The sequence below is a fragment of the Aspergillus ibericus genome (assembly GCF_003184845.1).
Source record: "Aspergillus ibericus CBS 121593 unplaced genomic scaffold BO80scaffold_3, whole genome shotgun sequence".
Lineage (NCBI taxonomy): Eukaryota > Fungi > Ascomycota > Eurotiomycetes > Eurotiales > Aspergillaceae > Aspergillus > Aspergillus ibericus.
Window position 1 is genome coordinate 431,537 of NW_020292101.1, and position 12,292 is coordinate 443,828.

The following is a 12,292-nucleotide window of genomic DNA, read 5'->3' on the forward strand; positions in this document are numbered from 1 at the left end:
AACCCATCGGGTCACTGGGCATCGACTACTAGTACTACGGCCATACCTGAGGTAGGTTCTCGACTGCAGACGCTCCCCACCAGCAGCGCCATTGCCATCACCAGGCTCCCGCAACATTGCCATCGCTCGCGACCGCGAGACGGCGTCCACCAATCCCGGAGGGCTAACCCCCGTCTAGTCCTTTCTCGATCGTTTCATCCCCTGACCCAGGCGTTTCAAGCAGCGGTCGGCAGACGGCCATCATCCACGCTAATTGGCCCGAGAGCATTGATCGCGCCGTGTGATTGGGTGTCGAGCGGCAGCAGCCTGACCTCCACCGTCAGCGTACGCGGTAATTTGATCCGGCGTGATCCAATCGCCCGGCCAGAAGACGGAGTTGGAGGAGTGGAGCCGGTAAGCTTCAACTTTCCCGGGCTCCAACTGGCGGTGCCTGGAATCAATCCATTGGGCCATCCCACCTAATTAAGCCTGCGACTAAAAAGTAATAACCTTCATTTCGCCATTCCCTTAAACCAGTCCGACTCGCCGGCCGTGCCTGGCAGCTTGTGCTTTCTTTTTTCCTCTCTTCCTCGTCAGTCCTGTCTTTGTCGTCGTCGTCCTCGTGAGTCGTTGGCAGACTGTCTCGAGTGTTGAGCTGTGTCGTGTGTTCTTCCATTCATTCATTCATTCATTCAGTCATTCCTTTCTTTCTGCCTATTCAGTCCTTTGCGACGGATTCATTCGCTCCGATTCATTCCTTATTCTTCCCCTCTTGCCTGTCATTCTTGTGCCTTCCTGAGTAGGTAGGTATTTATCCAGCCCGGCGTCTGACCCTGTCGTGTGACGGCCATCTTCTGGTTCTCAACCCATCGGCTGGCTGGACATCACCCGATCTGGATACCTTCAGTACTGGTTGCTGAAGTGTCGGTCGCTCGATTGCATTCCTCTTTCACATATAACTGCCCTTCCTCGCGCCTGGGTTCTCTGCCGGTTCAGTGAACATCGCGGTCTTGACGATGGCATCTCTTCACACCTCCATCATGTTGTTCGTGGCCCACGTCTTCCTGCTACTGGGGCTGGCCAATGCGGTCCCCATGCCCGGTTCCCTTGATGTGACCTCGCATGTCGTGGCGCGCTCCTCGGACTACTGGGTCGCCGATATCAAGCGTCAGGGGTCCGTGCCCTTCGGCAACAACACCAGCTATCAGATCTACCGGAACGTCAAGGACTTTGGTGCCACAGGTGAGTCTCTCCGTGTTACTGTTCGGATCCATGGCTGACCAGCATAGGTGACGGTTCTACCGACGACACTAATGCCATCAATGAGGCCATCTCCTCTGGTAACCGGTGCGGTCAGGGATGCGACTCGTCCACCACCACCCCGGCCCTGGTGTACTTCCCTCCGGGTACCTACGTGGTGTCTAAGCCCATTGTCCAGTACTACTACACGCAGATGGTTGGTGATGCCAATGATCTCCCTGTGCTCAAGGCCGCTGCTAGCTTCACCGGCATGGCCGTCATCGATGCCGATCCTTACACCAGTACCGGGGCCAATTGGTACACGAACCAGAACAACTTCTTCCGCGCGGTTCGCAACTTTGTCATCGACTTGACTGCTATGCCCTCGTCGTCCGGTGCTGGTATTCACTGGCAGGTCGGCCAGGCCACTAGCCTGCAGAACATCCGTTTCGAGATGATCAAGGGCGGTAGTAACAACAAACAGCAGGGTATCTTCATGGACAACGGCTCCGGTGGTTTTATGTCTGACCTCACTTTCAACGGCGGCAACTACGGTGCCTTCCTGGGCAACCAGCAGTTCACCACGCGTAACTTGACCTTCAACGACTGCAACACCGCCATCTACATGAACTGGAACTGGGCCTGGACCTTCAAGTCGGTCACCATCAACAACTGTAAGGTCGGCTTGAACATGTCCGCCGTGCCTTCCAACCAGACGGTCGGCTCCGTTCTCATGCTGGACAGCACCTTCACCAGCACCCCCACGGGTATCGTGACTGCCTTCAGCAGCGATAGCATTCCCACTGGTGGCGGTGCTCTGGTTCTGGACAATGTTGACTTCTCCGGTTCGACTGTGGCCATTGCCGGTGTCAACGGCAACACCATCCTGGCTGGCGGCTCGGTTGTCGACAACTACGTGCAGGGCAATGTGTACACCCCGTCCAGCACCGTCAACAAGCGTTCTCCGGCTGCCGATGTCCAGGTGGTCACTCAAACTGTCGTGGAGACCATCCTTGCTTGCCCTGCGGAGTACGGTACCGAATCCGCTGCTGGTGCGGCTTCCACGACCATCCAGGCCGGTGCCGAAAGCACTGGCACTACTGGTCGTGTCCTGCCCTTGCCCTCGATGTCCATCGAATACCCATCTGCTGGCAGCTACAGCTGGGCCGGTTTTGACAGCACAACCGCCGGTGGAAGCCAGGCTACCAACGCCGCCTCAATCCCCGCCGCCGGAACCTCCGCCGGAACTGGGGCCACTGGAGCTTCCGTTGTGGCCCAGGGATCTGGCTCTGCGTCCTATGGCGCGAGCGTGCAGGCTTCATCCAGCGCCTCGGCTTCTGGTACTTACTTTGGCACCGCCAGCAACACGACTGGCCAGTGCACGACCAAGACCGTGACCAAGACCCGCCTTGAAACCACCATTGCCTCCCAGGCCATGGCCAGCTCGCTGCTGACCAGCAGCGGTAGCCTCTTCGAGAAGTCCCGGCCTTTGTACGAGTCCTACTCGTCCTCGTCCTTCGTCAGCGTCAAGTCTGCCGGTGCCAAGGGTGACGGTAGCACTGACGACACGGCTGCCATCCAGAAGGTTCTGGACGACGCAACCACCGACCAGATCGTTTACTTTGACCATGGCGCTTACATCATCACCGACACCATCAAGGTGCCCAAGGACATTAAGATCACCGGTGAGGTGTGGCCCATGCTCATGGCATACGGCGACAAGTTTTCGGATGCGACGAACCCGATCCCCATGCTTCAGGTTGGTGAGGTGGGCGACACTGGCTCCGTCGAGATCAGCGACCTGATCCTCGAGACCAAGGGCCCCGCCCCCGGTGCCATTCTGATGCAGTGGAACGTCCAGGCCACCTCTCAAGGGTCTGCTGGTATGTGGGACACCCACGCCCGCATCGGCGGCTCCGCGGGTACCGAGCTGCAGAGCGACAAGTGTACCAAGACCCCCAAGCAGACCACTACCCCCAACACCGAGTGCATTGGCGCCTTCCTGCTCTTCCAGGCCACCGAGAAGGCTAGCGTCTACCTGGAGAACACGTGGTTCTGGACCGCTGATCACGATCTCGACATGTCGGACCACAACCAGATCAACATCTACAACGGCCGCGGTGTGCTGATCGAGAGTCAGGGCCCTGTCTGGCTGTATGGTACCGCCTCGGAGCACAACCAGCTCTACAACTACCAGGTGTCGAACGCCAAGGGCGTCTTCATGGGTCTGATCCAGACCGAGACGCCCTACTACCAGGCCAACCCCAACGCGCTCACTCCTTTCACCCCGCAGACCGCCTGGAACGACCCCGACTTCTCGTACTGTACGACTGACTCGTGCCGCAAGGCCTGGGGTCTCCGTGTCCTCAACAGCACCGAGACCTACGTCTACGGCGCTGGTCTGTACAGCTTCTTCGACAACTACTCGCAGACCTGCCTGGACACGGAATCGTGCCAGGAGAACATTGTCGAGGTGGACTGCTCGGACGTGCACATCTACGGTCTGAGCACGAAGGCCAGTACGAACATGATCACCTCGTCCAGCGGGGACTCGATCGTGCCGCAGGAGGGTAATGAGAGCTCGTACTGCTCGACGATTGCGCTGTTTGAGCAATCATCGTCTATTTGATTATTTTGGACGTGAGTAGAGATTCATCCTGTGACTACAGGATGAAGGTTGGCAATGCATGTGGATACCACTTTGTTACTTGATCATTCATCCATTCATTTATTCAATTTTGTTTTATACATACCCAGCTTCGTACAGAGCAGCCAAAAGTTCCTGCTTGAATCCTGCCCCTACACCCTGTAAGGCCGATATAGTATCCTACCGCGTGTTCCTAATTCTTACCAAACGATTGAACCATTTGAATTGAATCACTGTTGCCGTCACGATGATGCTGCGTCGTACGATATAAGTGTCAATATAGTGATGGATAGTGTGTCTCATTAATAGCGGGCCACATCCGATCTATCGATACCAACTCACCATTCGAATGACATGATTCTGCATCGTGAAGTGGGTCTATTGGAAGGTCCTCTTTCCTCTTCAGACTGAACTAGTTTATCTCATCATTTCATGGGAAGGAACATGATGGTTCATGGTTGAGTGGAACTATTTGACCGTCCGCTGTCACTTCGTACTCCACCGCTGGATAGTCGACCAGGGTAGTTTGGCGAGGGCTGTTCGAATTCCATCTTCGTCTATCTGGCGGATGTTCTTAGTACTGGCCGGTCGTAGACTCCTGGTTGTGATTGTTAATCCTCGTCTTGTAACTCCTTGAGGTTCAGGTAACGGATGGATGTGGTCATGTCCAAAGGAATCGCACAGGAAGAATAGCGGATGTAGTAAAGATAATATGATTTCCCCTTTCTTGAGGCATTCTCACACCATGGCTGACACACGATGATAGCCCGCCCGGAGGATGCTGCACCGGAATCAAAGAACGACACGCATGTTGCACTATTGCATCCATATCTGGGTTTGCCGACGGCAGCTCCAGCGTATGAGTAAGGTCAGTCGTCTGCGAGTCAATTCTCGTCCATGTTCCATCAGTGTCAGGCTAGCTGATCTGAAGAAAAAGGCGTGATAATACGTAGTCGCTGTGTTTCTAAAAATTGGTGATTCGTTTCTTTGTGCGAAGCTGGATCCCGTGACTGGTCAGGGCCTTCCCACACCGGACTATCCTTCAGTCGGGGCCCTTCTACCTCCCTCGCCGTCCTTCTCACCATCCTTCTCATCCTCTATCTATCTGACATCGTCATTCTGGTTAACGGCACCTCCACCTGGGCTCAACCAACAATTCATGGACCTCCCTCCCCTTACAGTAGGCCGAGCATAGTCTACAGACCGGACGATATCGATGCAACTCTCATAGAATATCTGCATGACAGAAGTCTCTAAAGCGAAAGGCAGGTCAAAGCCCCCGTGGAATATGCTGCCGATCCAGATCAAATTTGCTTACTTCTATTCTATAATTAGTTTCTACCGATATCTGGAATTACTTCAATTACATCTACGGCGAGCACAATCGGCTCACGGTAGAACACAAATCTCGCCGATCAAGCTCACACACGAAACGACAAAAGGACGACAGGTAGCTTGAGCCAACTTTCACACGATGACGTCCCCTCTGTTTCAACGAGAAGAGATACAAAGAGCTTTCAAAGTCAGATTTTCAGTCATATGAGATATTCAGCAGGATTATCATGTCTATCTGACCTGAAATTGCTGACTCTGCTAAGCAGCTAATGTGACTTGGATTCCCGCTCGGTTACCGACGCTGTACGGAGTATCCTATTCGCTAACTACCAGCCCTACCAAGGTGGAGCGAGGTAATAGATACGATTACGGACTGCCAGCCCTGCAAAAGAAAGGTGTAGTGAGCAATGGCATATTCTTCCTTTCCCCCAGAGACAAGCCCGCACCTCACCGTGATGCTGGGTCTATCAGCCGCATTGCACGGGAAATATGTGAAGCCAAGTCGGGCCTTGCAAAGCACGGATCGAGAGTTGACCAAGAGTATCAATCAGGTTGTCACCTCGCCTGCTGAACCTGTAAGGTCATGGGCGGTTTTCACGCACAAGCCCGAATTCGGTGTGCGCCAGTTAATACATCCATCCAACTTGGCAGCACCCCTCATATCGTTGACTTTGTTGTCCTCTAACCCCATATTCTCTGGTTTTTGATGAACAGGATTACTGATTGAATCGGCTGTATGGGTCCATCGATAACACCATTCACAGTATCATGGTAGGGCCTTGAGGGGCGCGGATATGTCGATGAAGGGCGGTCACGCAAATAATGAAGCAAATCGGCAGGGAGGTTCACATCTTGCTATCAGTGCTCTGGATTGAAGGTATCCTCCTAGTAAGTCTCTGTACTCAAAGAAAACATGCTAACCTTAGCTGTCAGTGTCTGCTCAATGTGGAGGTGATCATAGGGCCAAATGCAGCATGCTGTAGATGATGCTACCCTTCGTGGGAACAGAAATCATTCAAGGAATGATCTAGTTTTGGTTGAAAAAAATATAGTGGGCTGCTCAGCAGGCAAGCACACCTCCTTGCCCTCCTGGGTAACAGGATTGGCCGTGCTAACAGGGCAGAGTAAATGCAAGTCAACAGCTATCGAGACATGGCCGAGGCATGCAGGTACATCCTTCAAGCCCTGACAATTCCAGCATGACATAAACAAGTCAGGCAACACCGGTCATTGGCGACGTGGCGCAGGGCTATCAAGCCAGGGCTGATGCTTGTCGTGAGTAAATGAGCCCCAGCAGCCCCCATGGCTTGATTGGCGCCGTTCGCGATGGATCCCGAACCTTGGCCCGAGTCTAATTTGGAGCACGCGCCGTGAGGGTCGGGACTTTCCCGGGATGAGGGCATCGCCGGAATTGACGGGTCATCGGGGCACAGGAAATTCAGGAGCAGCTGGACCAGTGGGACGTGAGAGATAGAAATGGGCGTGCAGGAATGGTGGGTGAGGTGGTTGGCAGCCAAGGCGCGGACTTAATGAAGGTGAAACCCTGTCGGTGCCAAGCATCCCGGCCAATCCACCGGCTCTCCACCCACCGTTTCACGCCCATCAAAGTGAAACCACTTTCCACTCCCGGCGCTTGAGCCAGCCCATTCAGCCCATTCACCGCTGTCGACCTGTCAACCATCGCTCCATCGCCGGTGGAGAGGCTCCTGTCATTATTTTCCTCAAGGGTTTTGAGGGCCCTGGGTCGAAGCTAGAACCGTTTCACGATCGATCAGGATGGAGCTTCATCATGGCCAGAACCACCACCCTCCAGTATATAGACGGCCTCTCGTCACCGTCAGCCTCTATTCGATCTTTTCTCTCTTCCGCACACAGGCTTGTCTGATTCTTTCGCTTTCCCTTCTACATTCCCTTCCAACCATCCGGTCTGTGACCGTCACACTCTTTCCACCCTCTCATTCCTTAACCGTCTGGTATACTGGTATACCAGTCCTTTCGCTGTCTTTTCCTTCCAAAACTTTGACTTTTACCTCCAAACCGCCAACATGAAGCAAGCTGGATCCATCCTCGCCCTCGCTGGTCTCGTCTCCCTGGCTCAGGGTCACGGTTTCGTCACCAGCCCCCAGGCTCGTATGCCCGGTTCGGCCATGGAGGCTGCTTGCGGTACCCAGGTGTACAACAACCAGGAGGCCGACAACTACGGCAACGTCCAGGGTGAGCTCCAGATCGCCAGCGGTCAGAGCGACTACGACGCCTCGGCCTGTGACATCTGGCTCTGCAAGGGTTACAAGTACGCCGACAACAAGGACAACGTCTACTCGTACACGGCTGGCGAGACTGTCGACTTTGTCGTCGACATCCGCGCTCCCCACACCGGTACCGCCAACGTCTCCGTCGTTGAGACCTCCACCAACACCGTCATTGGCTCTCCCCTGATCTACTGGAGCGTCTACGCCTCCACCGCCACCGGTGTCACCAAGAACGAGACCAACTTCAGCGTCACCATCCCCGATGACCTCGGCGACAAGTGTACCGAGGGTGGTGCCTGTGTGCTCCAGTGGTGGTGGGACGCTGCCTCCATCGACCAGACCTACGAGTCTTGCATTGACTTCACCGTCGGCGGCTCCAGCTCTTCCTCTTCCTCATCTTCTTCTTCCTCTTCTTCGTCTTCTTCGGCCGCCGCCACCAGCACCGTCGCTGCCACCGAGTCTACCACCACCGCTGCTGCTGCTATCACCACCCCCGCCACGGCCAACAACGTCGCTCCCGTTTCCTCCAGCGTCCCCACCACCCTGGCCACCAGCGTGAAGGAGAGTGCCACCACCGTTGCCGCCGTTGCCTCCAGCAGCGCCGAGGCCTCGAGCGTGTCCATCCCCACCGACGGCACCGCCGAGGAGCAGCTCACCTGGGTTGCTAGCCTGCTCAAGGCTCTCCTCCAGTACGCCAACTAAGCGTGGTGTGTATCAGTTGTTGTTGTTGATTAGATAGAGGTGAATCAAACTGCCTGTGCATTAGAATTCTTTCCTGTAGGCTGAATGTGGTGTTGTTAGACCGTATGTTAGATATAATAAGGTGGCTTATGAGGTATTTTCCATAGGCCCAAGTGTTCAAGTCGACCCTCACCTGCCAAGGTACCTAGTCCACGGTCAGCCTACGCTAATCCCAACGCCAACGTGATATCTCGGTCTAGTTGCAGCGGGGATACCCTTTGCATGCTGAACAGGATATAACAATACCCGCCGGGTCCGATGCAGGCATTCTCCCTCAGGTTGCCAAGTCCTGGGACGTGCCCTGCAGCCGGAAACTCGAGGCCTTGCCAAAGCATTTAGCAAACCGGAATGACCGGGTTTGACAAAAGCGACGCTAATGCATCGACGGACACGTGAAGAGGATCCGTCGCCTCCATGTTTTTATCCGCCAGCTCCGCAGAATGCATCCACCGGCTGCGTCTATTTGATCTAGTGCTCGGGTTTCTCTCAGTTACTTATCTGCTCCGTCCATGTGCCTTCTAGGAGGGTTAGTGTGGCATGCTAACGCCGTGATGTCGGTCGGGGGGGATATTAATGAGGGGACGCAGCAGCGACGAGAAGGTAAAACGATTAAGTTGTCTCACTAGACTCGGAGGAACCGGTCAGGAGCAGACCAATCACCGCGCTCGGTTCCTGCAGCAACTTGATCGGAGCTGGGATCCGGATGCAGACCATGACGCGTCCCAGCGAGACACAAGCGTGGTGGTTGATGCATGTTTCTTGCTGTGTGCAGGTTCGCACGCACTATCTAGACAAGAACCAACTGCAACCTGCAGAAAGAGCGGAAGAAAGTGCAGAAACCACCGAAACTCTCCGCGGCGGCTCCACCCCCGGGGGTCTGTGCTGCTCCACGCATCCCGACAATCCCTCTCTATCTCTCTATCGACTACCATCCCTCCAACTGAACCACTCCAATGAATGGAATCCTCCCGCCTCCGACCAGAACTGCCCAATCCTGGTCACCCGGCCAAATTGGGATGTGCACTCGTCCGGAGTGGCCCACCTCGGGGCGGGTCTGCAGACAGACCCTCTCGGACGAAATAGCTGCAATGGGCGTAGCCGACCTTCCTTCAGCTCAATGGGCGGGGCTTCCATGTCCAGGGCTCTGATGCAGTTTGCTCGGACTGGAGCTGCACTCTGCAAGCTCTTCTTGCGGGGAGACGACACCTCCTCCACTGATAGTCCGGCTGATTATCTACGGGACCCCCATTTCTCCGGCGACAACATGCTGGCGGGAGGGATATAAAATCTGGCCAGGATCCGGGTCAGATGCCTCGATCATCACCAGCATCTCTTTCTTTCTCTGCAGGATATCTCTTCCGTCCTAGTCAATCAACATGTGGCCCCGTTCCTCTCCGTCCCTTGTGGCGGCTACCACCCTCCTAGCCTCCATGCCCTCAGTCCTGGCGACCTCGGCCTCCTGCAATTCCACCGCCCTCAACACCACCTTGGGCCTGTATCCGATCACGGTGGAAAACACCACGGTGTTCGATGTCGCCAAGGCCACTAACCGGGGGGTCTGCGACATCGGCCGTTACAACCTGATGGCCGATGTGACGATCATTCCCAACGTGGGCCAAACCTTGGTCATCCCGCCTGAGGTCTGCGATCCCGATAATGAGACCTGTCTGCTGCCCAACGTCACCCGCACCCAGACCTGCATCAACGGGGGGCCTCGTCTCTACTACACGGTGAACGGAGACACGCTGGACATTGTCGCCCGGCGACTGAACATCACGACCGCGTCCCTCATGAGTGACGACACCGCCTACACGGCCGACGAGGTGCTCGCGCCGGGCCAATTCCTCAAGGTGCCGTTGTGCTCCCCGAGCGAGTGCACGATCAAGCCGTTTACGTTAGAATTTGGCGTGTACAAGGACATTGCGGATGAGTACGATACCACGGTGGGACAGATCATGATGCTCAGTCCGACCTACAACTATAGTACGGCGCTCTTGGAGGGCAAGGGGCGCCCGTCGCTGGACCTTCCATTCAACTGTGCTGCGACGTCGACGAACATTACGGTGCTGTCGTGAGGGATTTAGCTGAGCTGGATGTGCTTGGAAATGCTTCGGGTTACTTGTGTATCAAAACTACATCTACAATGAGACACTAGAGATGACTGCATTAGGTACTATCAATTGACAATCTTTTCACATCCCTCTATTCAATCTTCAGTATCTGTAGGCCCTGTTCATGGCTTGAATCATGTAGAATGCTCTCTTGATTGGAGGGGACGCCTGACATAAGCGGTCCCTGGCGGTGTGCCTGGCTAACCCAAACGAGCATATCAATCGTATCTGATCTCCGCCCGGATCTTTTGCTTCTCTCCGGCTTCTCTCCCGGCCTCGTCTCTCCCCTTCGTCTCCTTCAGTCTCCCCTTTCATCCCTGCATCTCGTCCTCCATCGGAGTACTACTACCACCATGTCCGACCCCCCTCACACGGCCATCCCTCTCCATCACCTCCCAGCCTCCGTGTCCTACAATGCCGCCACCACCACCGCCCTCGAATCCCGTCTCAGCACCACCTCCGACGAGGAATCTCACCCTCCCCCGCGTTACACCCCGGAAAATGATCCCTTCCAATTGGCCTCGAAGCTGAAATCCGCCGAAGAAATCGCGCAGATGCAACCCCAGGCCAACATCTCCCGCAAACGCGACCGAGCTGGCTGTCTCCCACACACCGCCAACCCCCGCCACGCCCTGGCCTCCTCAATGGCTTCCAAGGAATTGCAATCCTTCTACGAGGCCCAGAATGAAAACATCCAACGCATGCTCAAACCCGTCGAAGAACACGTCCGGGACGCCCGCGAAACCAACAGCAGCAACCAACTGAAATACAAAATCGCCGTCTGGGGCTCTTTCGCCGCCAATGTCATCCTCTGCGTCCTCCAACTCTACGGCGCCATCTCCTCCAGCTCCCTCTCCCTGTACACCACCATGGCCGACGCTGTCTTCGACCCGCTCTCCAACATCACCCTCCTCCTCTCCAACAAGGCCGTCAACCGCGTCGACCCGCGCAAATTCCCCGCCGGCAAGGCCCGCATCGAAACCGCCGGCAACATCTGCTTCTGTTTCCTCATGACCGCCGTGTCCTTCATCCTGATCGCCTTCTCGGTCCGCGAACTCATCGAGGGATCCACCTCCGAGACGGGCTCCTTCCACCTCCCGTCCGTCGTCGCCGTCATCGTGGCCTTTTGCACCAAGTTCGCGCTCTTCGTGTACTGCTTCGCCTTGCGACACCAGTACTCCCAGGTGCTCATCCTCTGGGAAGATCACCGCAATGACCTCTTCATCAACGGATTCGGTATCCTCACCAGCGTCGGCGGCGGCAAGTTACGCTGGTGGATCGATCCCGCGGGGGCCATTGTGCTCTCCGTGCTCGTCAGTTGTCTGTGGTTGTTTAGCGCCTATCGCGAGTTTCAGTTGCTGATTGGCGTGACGGCTGATACCAAGATGCAGCAGCTGATCACCTACATCTGTATGCCCCTCCACCTCCTCCTCCTCCTCCTCCTCTACCTCATCACTCTCATTTTCTGCCAAAAACATACACTAATATATATTGAACCAGCAATGACCCACTCCCCCCTCATCACCGCCATCGACACCGTCCGCGCATACACCTCCGGCCCTCGGCTCCTCGTCGAAGTCGACATCGTCATGGACCCGAATGATTCCCTCCGAGCCACCCACGACGTCGCTGAGGAATTGCAGATGAAGTTGGAGTCGTTGCCGGATGTGGAGCGCGCGTATGTGCATGTGGATTATGAAACTACTCATAAGCCGGAACACTTTTTGAAGAAGGAGTTGTGATGCTCCCTACTCCGGACAAAGAAGTGAACATAAATGTCTATCTAGTTAGTTGAGTCGCTTGGGTAGTTGTGAGCAGGTGTCGTACATACATACATACATACATACACACATACACACATAGTAGATAGACATATAGCTAGATAGAGATATAGATAGACTACTTACCAACAACATATCTTCTCCCTGATCTAAGCAAGAACCTTCTCCACAAAACGACCCCACCATCCACCCATCATCCAGCATCTCTAT

The 12,292-nt window shown here is 55.2% G+C and overlaps 5 protein-coding genes across 5 annotated transcripts; all 5 read left to right on the forward strand.

Annotated features, from left to right (window-relative positions):
- The first annotated feature begins 693 nt into the window (after positions 1-693).
- exgO (exo-beta-1,3-glucanase Exg0) lies at positions 694-4,099 on the forward strand. The gene is made up of 2 exons (XM_025713612.1): positions 694-1,221; positions 1,269-4,099. Exons 1-2 carry the CDS (start codon positions 996-998, stop codon positions 3,845-3,847), a joined length of 2,805 nt encoding a protein of 934 aa, XP_025579635.1. The 5' UTR covers positions 694-995; the 3' UTR covers positions 3,848-4,099.
- A 2,964-nt stretch (positions 4,100-7,063) lies between these two features.
- On the forward strand, positions 7,064-8,267 carry BO80DRAFT_133779 (lytic polysaccharide monooxygenase). The gene has a single exon (XM_025713613.1). It carries the CDS (start codon positions 7,246-7,248, stop codon positions 8,149-8,151), a length of 906 nt encoding a protein of 301 aa, XP_025579636.1. The 5' UTR covers positions 7,064-7,245; the 3' UTR covers positions 8,152-8,267.
- Positions 8,268-8,902: 635 nt separating this feature from the next.
- BO80DRAFT_440898 (uncharacterized protein) lies at positions 8,903-9,475 on the forward strand (the record flags this gene model as incomplete). Its single annotated transcript, XM_025721157.1, has 1 exon — positions 8,903-9,475. One exon carries the CDS (start codon positions 8,903-8,905, stop codon positions 9,473-9,475), a length of 573 nt encoding a protein of 190 aa, XP_025579637.1.
- On the forward strand, positions 9,358-10,395 carry BO80DRAFT_133794 (uncharacterized protein). Its single transcript, XM_025713614.1, has one exon. It carries the CDS (start codon positions 9,567-9,569, stop codon positions 10,263-10,265), a length of 699 nt encoding a protein of 232 aa, XP_025579638.1. The 5' UTR covers positions 9,358-9,566; the 3' UTR covers positions 10,266-10,395.
- Positions 10,396-10,578: 183 nt separating this feature from the next.
- BO80DRAFT_397782 (cation diffusion facilitator family transporter) lies at positions 10,579-12,148 on the forward strand. The gene is made up of 2 exons (XM_025717395.1): positions 10,579-11,711; positions 11,802-12,148. The coding sequence occupies exons 1-2, from the start codon at positions 10,655-10,657 to the stop codon at positions 12,041-12,043; spliced, it is 1,299 nt and encodes a 432-aa protein (XP_025579639.1). The 5' UTR covers positions 10,579-10,654; the 3' UTR covers positions 12,044-12,148.
- Positions 12,149-12,292: the final 144 nt, after the last annotated feature.

Bases quoted from the DNA above. Each gene is read 5' to 3' on its own strand.
- BO80DRAFT_133779 (XM_025713613.1), top strand. From the start codon at position 7,246: ATGAAGCAAGCTGGATCCATCCTCGCCCTCGCTGGTCTCGTCTCCCTG.
- BO80DRAFT_133794 (XM_025713614.1), top strand. From the start codon at position 9,567: ATGTGGCCCCGTTCCTCTCCGTCCCTTGTGGCGGCTACCACCCTCCTA.
- BO80DRAFT_397782 (XM_025717395.1), top strand. From the start codon at position 10,655: ATGTCCGACCCCCCTCACACGGCCATCCCTCTCCATCACCTCCCAGCC. The intron at 11,712-11,801 runs GTATGCCCCTCC...ATATTGAACCAG, and splicing joins GCAGCTGATCACCTACATCT to CAATGACCCACTCCCCCCTC.
- exgO (XM_025713612.1), top strand. From the start codon at position 996: ATGGCATCTCTTCACACCTCCATCATGTTGTTCGTGGCCCACGTCTTC. The intron at 1,222-1,268 runs GTGAGTCTCTCC...TGACCAGCATAG, and splicing joins CAAGGACTTTGGTGCCACAG to GTGACGGTTCTACCGACGAC.